General features: G+C 40.9%; 1 protein-coding gene across 1 annotated transcript in view; it reads right to left on the reverse strand.

The window, feature by feature from the left end:
* AHRR (aryl-hydrocarbon receptor repressor) overlaps positions 1-16,055 on the reverse strand; it is an 87,495-nt gene that overhangs the window by 20,732 nt on the left and 50,708 nt on the right. Inside the window, exon 4 of the mRNA XM_014938426.1 lies at positions 7,852-7,952. Coding sequence (XP_014793912.1) covers positions 7,852-7,952 — 101 coding nt within the window. The remainder of the gene's footprint in view (positions 1-7,851; positions 7,953-16,055) is intronic.

The following is a 16,055-nucleotide window of genomic DNA, read 5'->3' on the forward strand; positions in this document are numbered from 1 at the left end:
GAATGATGGTGTTTTCTCTTGAAGTTCTTGGAACAGCAACAGAACTATTTGAAGGGTGCCTGTCTGTCCTCCTCCTGTTTCCAAATCAATACTATAACCTTGCTAATAGGAAACAGTATATTTAGCAGTCAGCATCATGCTTTTTAATAGCAGTTTTCTTTTCAGTTCAAACCTGTCAAACAGTATATTCAAGTTTTATGAACTGCGGTAGGCAAAAAATAAAATTGAAATGTACTCAATATTTCTAGAAAAATATGGAAGTTTTTCTTTTTGAAACCTTCATAAACACAAAATAAAATCACTGCAAATTTGCAACAGTTCTTAAGACAACACACAGTCTTGCCTGGACCTGCTTTCTTGCTCATCACTTCATCTTACTGAGAAGATAGCAAGGCTGCAGCTCATTAGCTTTTCTGAGTTGACAATGAGGAATATACTGGAAGCAAGGGTCAGCTGTAAATACAGATTAGGCTACTAATTGATAATTTCACTTCAACCAGTTGAAGATCAGTTAAACAATGTAAGATTGCAATTATCTATGATAATAGGCATTATTTAAAGTGTATTTCTATTTCTTCGGGGTTTTTTTTTACAATACGTGACTTTGCCATCTTCAAAAACAGGACACTTCCTCAACAGTGAATGCATATGCAGAAACTTGTATGGAAGGAACAGCATGTTATGATTGCCTTTGTTACTTGAATGCAAGAAGTCCAGTTCTAGCAGCAGACTAAATCCCAGAGCATCTGTACGACACAGTGCTCACATGCAGATATTGAACCTATCGATTGGCGAGGGTGGATGCCAAGGGTTAGTTCTGAAGTCAGTGAGAGAAAAAAAAAAACCTGAGCTGAAATGGGAGAATATGTTTTGTTGGGGAGGAAGTCACGTGGCTGCTGGACCGTCTCCAGAGGCACTGAAATAGCCCAAGCAGAAACAGAGGAAGCGGCTGTGAAAAGTGAGCTCGGGTGGAGTTGGCTGTGATGAACAGTCTGGAGACAGCAACAGCAGCCTCAAATCTGCATCCACATCTGGTCTGTGCCAGACTGGCACAGCTTATTGGTTCTTTACCTTAATGCTGCTGATGGACAACTTCTCCATTCATCGGTATGCCTAAAATTTCTCAGCAAGGCCTTCTCATATGACAGCAGGCTTGCCTCTGCCCTGACAAATGGAAGCCAACTTTTCCAATGCCAGTGCAAGCCAGAGAGGATGCCAATTGTCTCTCCTCGCTGCACACCTGTGCTGTCAGCGGCTCCCCCTTCTCTATTACATTAACCATAAGCTGCTTATCCTGATTTTCCGAACTACTCACAGCTTGCTCCCCCCTCAATTATCATCTGTCATTTCATCTTGGAGAAGCTAAGTACTAACTCCCATCAGCCCAACACGTTCCCCTCATCCATATGTAAGATTTGAACACAAGGGCTTAATGCTGCTTCCCATTTTGCTAAAAGCCTCCCTGCAAGCCTCTGCAGGGGTACCTGACTTCTCTCCTTCAAATGCCTCCTTAAAACGCTTGCAGAAATCCTGGCGAAGGTCAAGCTGCTCATAAACTACGAGCACTGGCAATCGTGGTTACCACTTTGTTCATAATTTCCATGCACTCTGTGGCCCACCAAAAGGCATCTTTCATCACTGTCTCGTATTTAGGCTGCAAATCTGAAGGGAGAGGATCACCTCTTTTTGTTTTGCTCTGCCCCTGTGTCAAGCTGGAGGGTGCCACCGCCTGTGTTTCAGAACTTTCAGTGCTGTTGCAGCATCGTGATTGTTACAGTCCTAACAGGAGGACTAAGGCCTGGAGGAGAGAGCAAGTGGTATTTAGAGGTCACAGGCTTCTCTGTCTGGATTTGTTTGAGAAGAAGAAAAAAAAAAAAAGGAAGAAAGGAATAAGCGAGAACATTAGTTATTTGTTTAAAGGGCAACAGAAAGGATATTTTTTGCACAAAGTTGTGGCCATGCCAAATTTCAAGTCTGGATTTTAGAAATATGCCTATTTGCAAAGAAAAAAAAAAGAGGGACCAGGGCGTCTGAAATGTTTCTTTGTGTTTTGCCTGCGCCTGGCAAGAAGAAAGTGAATATACGCATGTGATAAAATGGCAAGTTACTCCTGACCCTATTTATGGCTCTTTTTTTTCATGGCTAAATTCTCTGTAAGTCATCCCAAGTGACTAATGTCAGCTTAAATCATGTCATCTGAATTACTGGGAGAAGGTTCATGTTTGAAAACAAAGGAAAGCAAAAGAGTTGATTGGGTAACTTTTAAAAGTTGTATTAACTGAAAAAGAAAAGGTACTGGGACTATGAGCTCTTTATAAGAGCTTCCTATTTTGATGGCCCCATTTCAAACCAGTAGATTAAAAGGTAAAGCATGGTACCAAGATCTAACAGGATTTACTTTAGGAGGACTGTGCTAAGAGAGTCAGCACCATTGCTGAAAAGGAATTCAAGACCAGAATAAATCAAAAAGTCTCTCTCTACCAGCTTTTAATTTCTGAAGTCTGTGCCTTGGTCAACAACGCACTTTGTCTGACTCCCAATTTTCCTTTTCAAGTTTAAATTAAAAAATAACAGGAAGAGTAAAATCTCTTGCTCTCAGACTGAAATTCAAACTAGAGTACCTTTTTCAAGAGCACAGTTTTATCAAGTACTGATTACATAAATCAGTTTGGAAGGAGGAAGTGGATTACACTAACAAGTTTAAAAAAATTACAGGAAACCAAGTGGGAAAAGGGTTTCCTATGTTATTTCCTTATGCAGAGTGAAGAACACCACCAATAGGATGTTTTCTAATGTATCATTTTCCAGTTCCCTTGGAATGAAACTTGAACTCTAGTTCAAGCTGTTAGTAGAGGCCACCTGGAAATACCTTTCAGTGCCAAAATGTGCACATGCACCTCTCTGTTCAAAGTAACTCCCAGAAAGCTTATTATTTGCAGCCACTTTTAAGGTAACAACATAATGTTAAAAAATATGCTTCAAGCTGGCATCGTATCAAATCCTGAATCCTTTACTTAGATAAAAAGTCTGTCTTTCATTGTTTTTGATTAAGAAGTCTTGAGCTGTATTTGGTATTAAAGCTAATGAAAAAAAGTCTCACTGACTTCAGTGGGAACTACCAAGCGAGTATCAAAATTTCCTATTCACAATAGTGCCCAAATCTGTGATATGTAATTAAGAAATGATATATAAAGGACTTATCTGTGTGATAAAGTGCCTGTACCTGATTATGCTACCGCTTTGCACCAACAGTCAATTCCAAGCACAAACGCTGCTTCAGTAGCTAGATATCTGAATTGCTTCACTTACAACATGTTAGCTACCACTTAAATCAACAAAATTCATCTGCTAAATGGTAGAACAAAAGTATAACTACAAAAAACTGGAAGCTCAGTTTAAAAAATCCAACTTCAGATGATTAAGTGGTTAATGTAATGAAGCTAAGATTATTGATACCAGTGGAGAATTATAAAGGCTGTACCACCAAAACTAGCTTTCACTGTTTTTCTCCGCTTCTGAAGACAGATGTGATTTTGAAGAAGTAATTTCTTTGTTTTTAAGATACTTTTCAAGATGCCAGGCATCTGATAGTCTTTGCCTGAAAATTTAAATAAGTAAGTTGTAACTGTAGTACTGTTTAGGAAGGGTGGAGAATGAGATCTTTGCCATAGATTAATATACAAAATTTGCTTTTTCTGCCATTGGTGAAAACTAGGAGGTCTGTCTTGTGTTTGGCCGAGAGAAATGAAGTCTCTTTCACATGCACGAGGAGATTCCAAAGCATTCAACAGCCTGCTGCTAAGGATGTACACTGAGTGCACGGGTCTCCTGGGCATAGTCTCCTGACAGGCTAAAATGAATAAAGATTGGAGTAGTTACCACCAGATGCTCCGGAAGGGTGGGGTGGGCTGCAGAACCAGGGAGGTGCAGATGTTCCCACTGAAAGAGCAGGTGATTTCAGCATCTGAGCAATGTTGTGGAGGCTTTCGTAAGGGAGCCTGTTATCACTCTGAACTACTTACAGAAAAATAGCCTATGGGTTTTTTTCTCTTCAGCATGCATAAATGTTGAGCCTGCAGCTACCATTCTGGGTTGTAATTCATATTATGCCTGAAAGGTCCTTACATTTCTTGCTCCTATGCAGGGGTCTTATAGTGAAAGAACAACCAAATCCAATACCTTTTTATTCAACCGTATGTCATTATTTGTTTTTAGCAGGAAAAAGGTAACTCAGGTACCTCTGCCCAGGAAGAGTAAAGGTACAGTATTACTGAATAAGAAATACCAGGATAGTATGATGACTGGCATCTTCAGTGCAGCCATAAAGAAAAACATGAGACGAAATGACAGAAATGTGATTCTTGTGTCCTGAAGCCTTAAGAGAAGTGGACTCATGTGGAAAACTGTCTGTGAACTGGACAAGAGTGGCTTGGAATATCCTGAAAACAACATGGACCTTCACTGAAAAAGCATGAGCTGCCGGTGAGCACAGAAATGACAAAACAGGCCAGGTCTGGCCTTTATCAGTATTCATCAGTGAGATGTGGCATGACAGAACCAGGCATTCTTACTCCATTAGCGTCTGTTTGAGAGCTGCCTGGTTCACTCAGATTTCATTCTAATTTTTGTGACATTTTCAGTATAAAACACTATTTTCACACCTGAAAAGAATTATGTCCAGTACATCTGGAGACAGAAATAAAACAAATTCTATGCTGCAGCCTACAATAGTGGAATAAAAAACCAACAAACGAAACAAAGAAAGAAGGAAAGACCATCAAGACATCTCCTTCAGCAGCAAGGACTGAGACAGAAATCTGAACATCAGTGATTCTTCCATAACAAGCAGAGCAACTGCAGGAGCAACTGTGAGGTGGTCAATTGCCCAAGTGACAATTTTAGCAGGGCACTGCTTTGTATATGGATGATGATCACACAAGAATCAGTGTCAGTGATGATGATGGAGCCGCTGCCTGACTGCATGTCATTGAGAAAACAAGTCCAGAGAGGGCCTCCTTCTCAACAAGGGACATTTAATGCTTCAGATAGGATAGCATAACACGTGGAAATTACACATGCATCATGAGAAATTACCTGCACAACAGAGTAGGCTCTGAGTCTGGACTTGAGACTGTGAGTGCAGCATAGCTGGGGGGAAGAGTAGGAGGTGGCTAACAGCCATGAGATGATTATTGCAATCAAGGCTATTGCCTAGATACCCACCAGTGATTCATTCTTATTTTTCCAAGTCACCATTTTATTGTGTTTCTCCACCCCATCACCCCATAAATTCTGTCTGGATTTATTGACTGCCAATACAATTTATTTTCCCACTTTTCTGGTTACGGGTTTGGCCCAGTGTTCCTTAAGTGTTCAGTAACAGGCTTCAGAAACTGAATGTAGCCATTTTCTGCTAGAAGGCATGTGGCACAAGGGTTGAATTACCACCTGTCTTGGAAAATATTTTGAAATTGCAAAGTTAAAAATCATTACTGCAGTCAAACATTTCTGAAGTCTCCAATTGGACTTTGGTTGTCAGAGCTTTGACTGTCTTCCCTCCAAAAGGAAACAGAAACATGGCAAGAAAAAGCTCTTTTCTCCAAAAGAAGTGATCTTAAACGTAAAACACTGGAAGAAATTATTTATTTAGTTACCTGCTGTGCTCCACTAAAAAGTCTTTGATAAACTGGTATCATTGTTTATTCTATTATTGCTGATGAAAGCTATTTGATTATAGCTGTAAAAAATCTCTATAAAATCTTAAATAAAAAACACATGTTGTGGCAGAGGCCTTTAGAAATAAAAAACATTTTAAACATACTTTGAAGACAGCCTAATTCCACTGTTTTCTTTTAAGCTGAAAGGGGAAGTGCTGCATTATTGCTCAACTGGAGAGTCATAGATACATTAGTTACCAGTAATTAGATTTCTTGTAATTCCATATTTCTATCTATACATAGAGCACAGTGATCATGCCCACTAGGAAAAAAAAAATGCAATTATCCCTGGTTTTTCATTAACATTGCAGTCAAGGACAGTATTGTTCACACATATTTTGGTGATTCAGATTATTCTGGTTTGTATTATATAAAGCATCTAGGAGAGGTTACACAGTGCAAGGAGGTGTCACAAGAAGGAAAGTGGCTTTTGACAGCTGAAAAATATCTTTTGAGAGCCAATAAAGTGGTCAGATTCAAAAGTCAATATGCAAAGCAAGATTGTTTGCTTCTCCTTGGAAGGAATCACAAATGCATCTATTTAGTTAAAACCACAGAGTCCCTAATAACCAGCATGGTGCATTTGGTTGAACAACTGAAAAACCTGCTTTTCTTCACGTTATGGCTGTTTGAATGAGCATCTGAACCAAACTCAATCCGCAGGAAACATTCCCAGCAAGGCCTAAGGAAAATTCACTCTCTTATTCTGGGTCAACCATGCCCATAAATGAAGCCTAGTGAATACATTCATGTTAAAATGCGCTTAATCATCTAGTTAATGATCCAGATTATGTATGATCCAGGACAAAAAAAAAGACACTATCTCCCATATATTCAAAAGGAATGTGACTCCTATAGACCCAGTAGTGAGCATTCCATTAGCATATACATTACTGTTAGTACACAGTACTATTAGTCTCTTGTAACCTGCCTGAAATTACATATCAGTGTTCTCTCCATGTGCTCATAACAGTAGGGCTACTGTTTGAAGATCCTTAATGATTACAACTTGTGGGTATGTAATTTACACCCAACAAAACACTAACTACTGATAGGAAAGCCTCATTAAAAATTAGATACTCACTATATTTATAATTTATTGTATGACCTGTACAATAATGTGAATTGAGAATGGCAATGACTGCAAATAATACCTGAGAACCAAACATCTCATTTTTGCAGTAGCATGAACTAACTCTCTGTTATTTGTTTTGAAACACAAAATTAAAATCTTCTAAAGTATTAAGAGGAAGGAAAGCAGAGTGCCGGTTTCCATTCCATAGATTTGAATGGCTTACAATATGATAAAATGTCCTTTTTCTTTAATAGTATACAGCATTTATTTGCTGGAGGCTACTTTTTAATTTACATTTGCATGTATTTCAGAGCTGGCATTAAAACACAGGTTTTATACCATGAATATTATCCTATCCAAAACAACTGTACATATGTATTCTTAATCACACAGGAATTTCCAAGGACCTCAGTGTATAAAAGGCATTATTACATCATGTGTTTGAAATGCAGATGTATCTGGGATGGACTGCTGCGCTCTAGCTGGTTCAGTAGTTCACAGCAGTATTAATTCTTCATACGGATTAATGGATCCAATTCTCAGTAACAGTATAACATATATAACAGCATAACCCTTTATGCTGCTCTGCCAATATAAAGTCATCCTGAAGGGGATAAAAATACGTAGAAGGAATAACTTCTGCACACACCTCTTCCCTCAGAGCACAGAGTTGAGGAAATAAGAGACATTAAAATATCCCAGAATACTCTCAACTCAGACCAGTAACCAGGCAAGCGCCTGTTGGCACCATCGGAATAGGAGCAAAGTAAAATAAAGCTCTGCTATCACTCCAAGTGAAAAAGAACTGTGAACTGGCCCACAGGAGTTCACCAGTAAGGGTGAGGACGTAAGGGTGCAAGGTGCAGTTGCCCAAATGGAGACTGAGCGGGACTACCACGACTGCCAGTTTTGCTCTTGCAAGAAGTACTCACAAGTGTGATTCTTGAATGACGTACACCAAGACCGACCATTTGCTCCAAGTTTCCACAAAGCATTAACCCGAATATATCATCAAACTGAATAAGTTAGAGCTGGAAAAGGTAACATTTTTTCACTCACTTCTAGTAGAAGTCCACCTTCTTGTACAGCAGTCTTGTTAGACACATTGTCCTCTTTTATCGTTGGGCCAACTTGCTTCTTAAAGTGCTTTTCTTGAATGGCTGTTGGAAAGAGTTATTATCAATTTAGCAATCATAACGACTAGGGCTGCTAGACTAAAATTCTTATTTAGGCATTTAACATGCATTGATTTAATTGGGAGTTACTGTCTTTGTGGTCTGGATCTCAGTTACTGACAACTTTCTTTTGCTGTGAGGGAGATAGATACATATTTGGCAGTCCAGATGTTTTTTATATGAAATATCTATCACATTTTTTATTGAACACATTTTTTCCATTAGTGTACTCTACATAAAGCAACATCCAAAACCCACAGGAAAGAAAGAAAAGAAAGTTAGCAAGTTGTTTTGTTTATAAAAATATGTATTATGACAATATAAAGAAATGCCTGTGTAGCTCAGAAGACAAGCAACTGAAATAAGTTTCTTATTTTCAGTGCTGACCTTGGCAGCAGATTGTTTTCAGTCTCACTTTACCCACTTCACTTCTACAAGTCTGAGCCTGATTGTAAGATTCAAGGGAATGTTCTTAAACTGTTTCAGTTTTAAACAGAAGTTTAAAGATTTTTTTAGCAGGTTTTACTACATGAAATCCATGAAACTCTCTCACTATAGACTGAAACTGCATATATTTTTCCTAATAATAGTGAAAACCTTCCCAGGAGTCAAAACTGGTGAGTGCTCTTCCCGCACACAGGTTATCATCACTTGATCTGAAATATCTTTGAATACTCAGATTAAAGTTTTCTTATCGATATATCCCATAGAAAAAAAACCCCTGTAATACAATCCCATCTCTGGGGATAATGAAAGAATTTCTAAGGCGGCTTACATCAGTTGATACATTTGGCTTCTGTATCCTTGAGGGAGTATGACAGGAACCTGTCTTTATCATTTGGTCAGTAAAATTTAAGGAGCCAGCTTCACCCGGAGATGGGTCATACAAATATCCCGGTAGCAAACAGAGATTCTGTTTTCTATTTATTCTCCTTTCCACGGAGAGAAGGAGAGAGGAGAACATACCAGCAAGATTAGCTGGGACATTTGATACACATTGTCCCTTCCAGCTAAAGGAGAGCTGGAGCAGCCATGGCCAGAGATGGTCAATAATCCAAAAAAAGAAGGGCTGAGACGGACAGGAATAGTTTATACCAAATCAGAATAAAGAGACAGCCAGCAAGCCTCTAATGATTCTGAGCTTGTTCATAAAAGCCATGAGCATGGGATTTAATTTTTTAGTAAGATTCCAAATTAAGAGAAAGGTTGACATTTTTAAATGGCTTGAATAATATTTGTTGCAAATGACCAAGGATAGGATCTAAATGGACTCACTTCCTTTCCAAAGGTCTGTGCAAGAGTCCCTTATCAATTTAACAGCCTAGTCAGGGACTGTTGCAAGATACATCAGCATTTTACAACAGATGACGGCAACGCAGAACCACACTGACTAAATATCCGTGATGTTTTTTAGCTTACATGGTAAATATTTGCCGCCAGTGGTAATGTTGGTCATTACCCCAAAGCAATCATCTCAAATGTATAATTAGATGTAATAAATCCCTCCCCTGGGCATGGGAAAACACATCAGGAAAATCCCAAGCTGCCTAAACCAGATCCCTATCCACATTTTCCAGCAAAAACAGTTTTGTAATTTCAGACTTGTAAGCTAGGCTGCTATGAACACAGGATACACAGATTCCTCAATCTGCATTTTCATTTTCATATACCTTTTGAACTAATTGGAAGGGGTCACGTTTTTTCCCCCTTGACCAGCGAAAACTTTTGCCACACCTGCCCATAAGAACAGACATATGGACACTCGTGACAATAATTTTTAAAAGACCAATCCCTATTCCAATAGTCTTTTCCAGAGTTTCCCCCCTCAGAAAAGATGTTTTTGCAATTATTGACGCAGTGGTTTGCAGTCTTTCTACAGGTTAAAGGACAGACAGGGAGGGGTGAGAGGAAACGAAGGTTTATTTTTTTGATGCGTTCTTCTGGTGTTGTGAAAATTCCGCCAGTTTGAACTTCATCATTAGTGGAAACTATTATTTTACCCGACTGAGCGGGCCAGAGCTCCCTGCCTGTTTGTTAGCCTTCAGGCTCACACAAACACAGCAGCAGAAGCACAAGAGATGTTTGTTCCGCGGCTCGTCTGGCTACTATAAATTCCATCTCCAAATGGAAAGTATTTTAATGTTATTTTGCCAGCTAGAGTTACCCGTATGTTAGGCCACACACATCCGTTTCATAACATACCCTAGTCACTGGCCTGGACTGCAAGGAGACCCATTGCACCATCAAAGACCAATGACACCCTTCCGTGCCAAGAAGCAAGAGCTCCTCAGAGACAGGGACGTTTGTTCCTTGCACCTGAGGCAGCAGAGCTGCTGCTCACTGTTCACTCTTGTTCTGCCTTCCTGGAAATACTCCATTAATCCACCCAGGGCTTGGCTGATACAGCAGGGACGGCTCTGAGGAGACACCACTGCTGCTGATAGCCTGTCACCTGGGGAAAGCAGAGCAAGACAGGGAGAAAACCACATAGATCCCCAACATGAATGAGGAGGAGGAGGAGGAAGAAAAGCAAGAGTTGGCAGGGTGAGGAGGGAAACTAGCAAGATGTTATCTGAGTAGACAGAGAAATAGGGGAAAGAAAACAGAGCAGCCTAACAACGCCTCTGTCACCAGCAAGAATCAAGAGAGGGAACTGAAGGAAAGTAAGCATCGGTTATGATGGGTGGTTTGATAGCAAGGCACCTGATGCCAAGGCAGCTGTGATCAAGCTTAGACATTACATTAAATGGTAGCCTTCTGGAGCAAAGGTGAAGCCCATGATGATGAAAACAAACAAAAGATGGGAGAATGCAGGAGTACTCTGTCTAGTGGGCAGGGAGGAGCAAAGTGTGGAAAGATAAAGAACAACAAACAGCAAAGCATGAGTCAGTCACCTGAGGGGAAAGCTTCTGGCTGGTGGAGTTCCCATATATCAAGAATGGGGCAAGGAAAGAACGGATATTGCAGGCAGACTGATGAATGCTGCTGGCTGTAAAAAACATGAAAGCTTCAGCTTTGTGGAGACTTGGACTGTTTTCTATGGGAGAGGCAGCTCTTTGGACTAGATTGCCAGCAATTCAGCGAAGAGCCCTCACCTACTAGGTTCAAAAATGGAAAGCTGAAGAGTTAGGAAACAGGAACAGCAGAGACCTTTTTCTGAGCACAACTTATCTAGCCTGCACTTCCAGAAAACGAAATAAAACAGAAGATGGAGCTGTTCTGCCAAAGAAGATGAATGAGCGTATTGATACCATAGGGTGATAAATACAAGATATACAAGTATCAGGGCTGACAGTTTTGCATGGTCATGCGATCTAGTGACTATGGTGCAATCCCAGGCAACATTAAAAGCCTCCCAGTTTTGGAAACACTGGGTTCTACAGAAGGGCAGCACTATGGAAATATACAGGGCAGGGGGGTAAAGGAGGCTAGGAGGAAGAACAGGGAACAAAAATGAAGAAACATGGCCAATGAGATTTCCTGAAGGAAAGGTCAAAGATCTGAGGACATTGCTCCACTTTTTGATCTGAAAGCAGGGAAAGGAGTTGAAACCAAAAAATAATGTAGAGGAGTTAATATCGACAGCTAATTAATGCAAGGGAAAAAAGTCTACAAAAGGGATGATATGTTTGGCTGACTGGAGTACGGGACTGTCTCAGACGGTGCTGCTGAACTCACAGCTGCACTGTCTCTCCCCAGAACATTGTAAAATGCTGAGATCTCTTTTGAGCTTCCGGTTCTGATATGAGCATCGCTATCTGCATTTGCAAACCCCTTGGCTTGAAAATCAAATCTGGAATGTTGTAAAGAAGAGAAAAGCTGCCTGACGCTTTAAAGTCTATAGGAGTATCATGAAACCAGCCGTTCTCTTTTCCTCAGAAAAAGACAGAACATTTATTCGTTGCAGAGTACTTTTTAGTTCAGAGGGATGGAAATTTCAGGACTGTCATAAAACTGTACTTTTTAAACCCATGGGATTACACTCTCCAACATGTTTCTGTACTTATTCCCACACAAGCACAACCTTCTTTCTTCAGAAAATAATTAGCAAAATTACCGACCAAGCTCAGCTCTGTAGCAAACTAACACACCGTCAAACTGTATGTACCCCAGCGACCTTCCACTGCTCAGGCTGCCTGAGTCAGGCAACAGCACAGGGAAGAAATGAAAGTGAAGGGATGCTGTTTCTTATCTGAACACTTTGCTCAGATTTCATTTGAGGTGTAAGAAGGGGACAGTACTGTCTTTTTCAGACACGGTATGCTGCGGGCATATCAGTTTCAAGTCCCTCTACAAGGAGTACCTGGGAGACCACGTCTCTCCAGCGATACCCAGGGGATAAATGGTTTCTTAAAATGGGCAGATGAAAATACCCAAATCTAGCTTGCAGGTTCAGAGATACAGCTTTATGAACGTAAATCTTGCTTTTGGTAACTGTTAGTTGAAAGGAAGTGAAAACAGGGTCTTTCTTCCTGGATCTTCTAGCTGCAGGAAGGATCAGCTATGCGTGTTACCCTGAATGCTAAGAAAACAAAACAAAACAACTAGGAAACACTCAGTATGAGCAATTCTGCTTAACAAACCTACAGTCATGAACTGAAATGGTCTGTTTCCTCTTGCTGTCTCACAGAGAACACCGAGTGACAATAAGGACCGGGCTCATTAGACGCATGCTGAACTTACACATTACACAACATAAAGAACAGTTATTATACATCGCTGAACGATATAAAGAGGATGTTTGCACTCTGAAATACCACAATATACAGGTTGTACAAACACTTCAGGAAAGAAATCAGCACCAAAATGCACCCTCTGAATAAAAGATGCATGGTGCTCAGTCCTGCTGCACAGGCTACCAGAATGCCAGATGAAATTATGCTTGCAATAATGCAAAGTTTTTCTTCTCAACTTAGCGGTTTTCTCAGTCTGCTTCTTCTTAAGAGATGCTTTGAAATCCTACTGCCCTTTGAAGTCTCTGGAGTACAGCATGACATTTATTTAAGGTACAACCCAAACTGTTTGCTTCCCAGATCCCGTCCCCTCTTTCTCTCCGAAACACTTTCCCCCTTTCCCAACGCGCCGCCTCCGTTTTTCCAGGCGCCTTGAGAGAGGGGCACCAAAGAGATGCCCCTGCCCGCCGGCCCTCTTCTCCCCACCGCCCTGGCTGGGAGCTGGTGGGGCCACCTCGGGGCCCCCCCCTCTGCCATCCCCTGGGGACCCCCAGCCAGAGGAGCCCTTTTGAAGGGGAGGCGAAGGGGAGGAGAAGTCCCCGGTGCGGAGGAGGCAGACTGCTGACTAACCCCGGCCCCGCTGTCACGCAAGCCTCCCCGCCTGTCAATCTCCCCGGCGGCTCTGACAGGGGCCTGGCGCCCGTTCAAACCCTTGCGTGCGAGCAGCGGAGCCGCATTACCCTATGAAGTATTTCATAATAACAACAGCTGTTAAATATTGATGACTCCTGGCAAGCGCTGAATGCTTTTCGAGAAGGTTAAGCCTTCGTGTAATGGAACCTAATTCCTCATTATAGACTGTATCAGATATCTGGAAGTCGCCTAAAAAAAGCAAAGGGGCTCAAAGGGAAGGATCAGAAAATAGCTCTCGTGCAGCGGGGAGAGGGGAGAAAACCCGCAGTGTGAGAGGTGAGCAGTGTTTCCCCACAGTCAAATCCTTTTGCAAATGGTAAAAAATGCTGCTGGAGCGATGGTAAAAACGATTAGTTTCGCTGTACTCCACTGGACAACCAGTTTCGTGTTTTTTAGAAATTATTGCAGATGAGAGAAACTTTCTAAAACAGCGATCTGGCCGCCACTGCTGTCTATGTGTGTAAGGGTACACACGGATATTATTTCGACAGAAAAAGAGAAAAGATGGAGAAAGCTCACATTCCTCTAGTTTTTCTACATCAGCCCTAAGAGATCTGGCTCATTAAAAGATTTAGTGATGATCGGACAAGACAATAAGGATCAGATCTCAGAGAGAGTTTCCAGCAGGTGAGAAAGGGAGAAGGGTGAGCGCCTTGCCTTGGGCAAGTCCTGATACACTGTCCCCCCATTCCCAGAACAAATTCCCCCCTCTTCCTCACGATGCCCTCTAAAATCCCTTAGTCCTATCTTTTCCCTCTGGCCCTAACTGTTGAGCAAGGTTGTGTCAGGAAGGGAATCAGTTCAGGGTAGGAGATCATGATGGACAGACCAAGTCATTGGGATGAAGCTGGTGTCCCAGCCAGGGCAGCAGTACCGGGGAGTCCAGGAAAGATAGCAGCATCAGAGCCAGGGTGCGGGTGAAAGAGAAGAAACACAGACCGAGGACTTCTTGGGGTGACAACACCCCAAGAACTTTCTCTCGTCTGTGAGAAAGAGGCCTGTGTGCCTCTAGGGAATACAATTTAGATGAGGCAAGCTGAGAAGCTGAAAACAATTACCTGCTCACCTTCAGTTCTGCTGTGGTGCAATGCGTTCTGCGAAGCTTCAGGACAGTGTTTTACCTGTGGGGAACCCAGGCCTATTTACTGAGTTGGGATAGGGAATCACACAAACTTAGAAAGTTGTAGGCTGGAAAGGACATTTTAAGGTCATTTGGTCTAACCCACCCTGATCAAAACAGACCTGACTTCAGTCAGGCAGATTGCTCAGGGTTTTTGTTGAGTATCCCAAGTAATGGACATTTCACATTCCCTCTAGGAAATCTTTCATTGTTTAATTACAAAGAGGATTAATTTTGTAAGGTAAGAGCTGCTTATGGATTTAGGTGAATGGGCATTAGGAAAAGTTCTGGAGGGACACTTCCTGTTTCCACAATTCTTGGTCTCTAAAATGTGTAGAATAATTTAAGAAGTGCTGAGAATGGTTAAATGGCTGTCATTAAAAGTGTGTATATATGGAGAATGTGTGAATTAAGTTATTAGCTATTTTTACAATGTTTTTTGATGGTTTATTCTATCTATGTATCATACAACTGGGTCACAAGAAACCACACTTGTATGTCACGGTTTTATGTAGCTTGGGACTGCAACATCTCCCTTATCCCATGACTTCTGAGAGATCACAGATCCAAAGAAAAGCTGTGCCTCCATGTGAAACTGGATTGTGCACTAATTATACAAACAACAGACTCAAAAGAACTTGTCTAGAGAGCACATTTCCTCTCTGCAGATTACTGTTGCAACCTTTCCCTCTTCATATGACTCAACAGATGATCTCCCCAACAGACAACCCCACATTATGCATTGACAAAGAAGACATTTTAGTGATCTGTTTGCATCACTGTGAGTAAATATTTGAGTTATCAGTTGGTCTGGTAGACTATATTGGCTATAAGACTGCCAAAGAGAGTCCTCCTAAATTATCCCAACATATAAGACTTATTCCAAGTAATGGTATTATGTTTCATCTTCATAATTCCGTTTGATTACCTACTACTTTAAGTATGATGATTTGATGATGGGAATCTATTGATTTATAGATTCAGTCCTGGGGCCTTAATTTTATCCTTGTATTATTCAAGTCTTACTTTAATTAAGTTGTAATACATTAGCTTGTCTGGGTGTGTATTTGCTTGCACACCCTTTTGAATAAATCCATAAAAGACAAATACAAACTGGTTATTCTGTCAAAGTACAAAATGGATTGCAACCCTGAATTATTAGCAACCTCGAGTAAGAAATCTGCAAACCACTTAGTCCACTTCAAATCAATACCCACATGCCTCATAAAAATTATGATGATTCCAACAAATTCCTTGCCCCTTATGTCGTGAGCTTGTAAATTACATGTCCATTAATCAGAATTGAGATCTACAGCCTAAGTTTAGTATATAAAAAAAAAAGAAATTTAAGAGAACTTTATTTAGAAACTTGCTTAACATTGGTTAGTTTTGGAGTTCAGGACCTCAGAATGTACAACCAATGTAGTTTTGTTTGTTTTACACTAGTTTCCATCTTCCTGTGTACTAGACTCTGTAACACTGCATGTTAAGCCAATGTAGAGGGATTCAGACTTCACCAAACTAATCCACATTAACCTTAAGTGTACTGTAGCATGTTCTGACCTGCCACATACTGATTAAGTGGGAGCTCAGCAAATCCCA

Source organism: Calidris pugnax, unplaced genomic scaffold (genome assembly GCF_001431845.1).
Source record: "Calidris pugnax isolate Ruff unplaced genomic scaffold, ASM143184v1 scaffold13, whole genome shotgun sequence".
Taxonomy (NCBI): domain Eukaryota; kingdom Metazoa; phylum Chordata; class Aves; order Charadriiformes; family Scolopacidae; genus Calidris; species Calidris pugnax.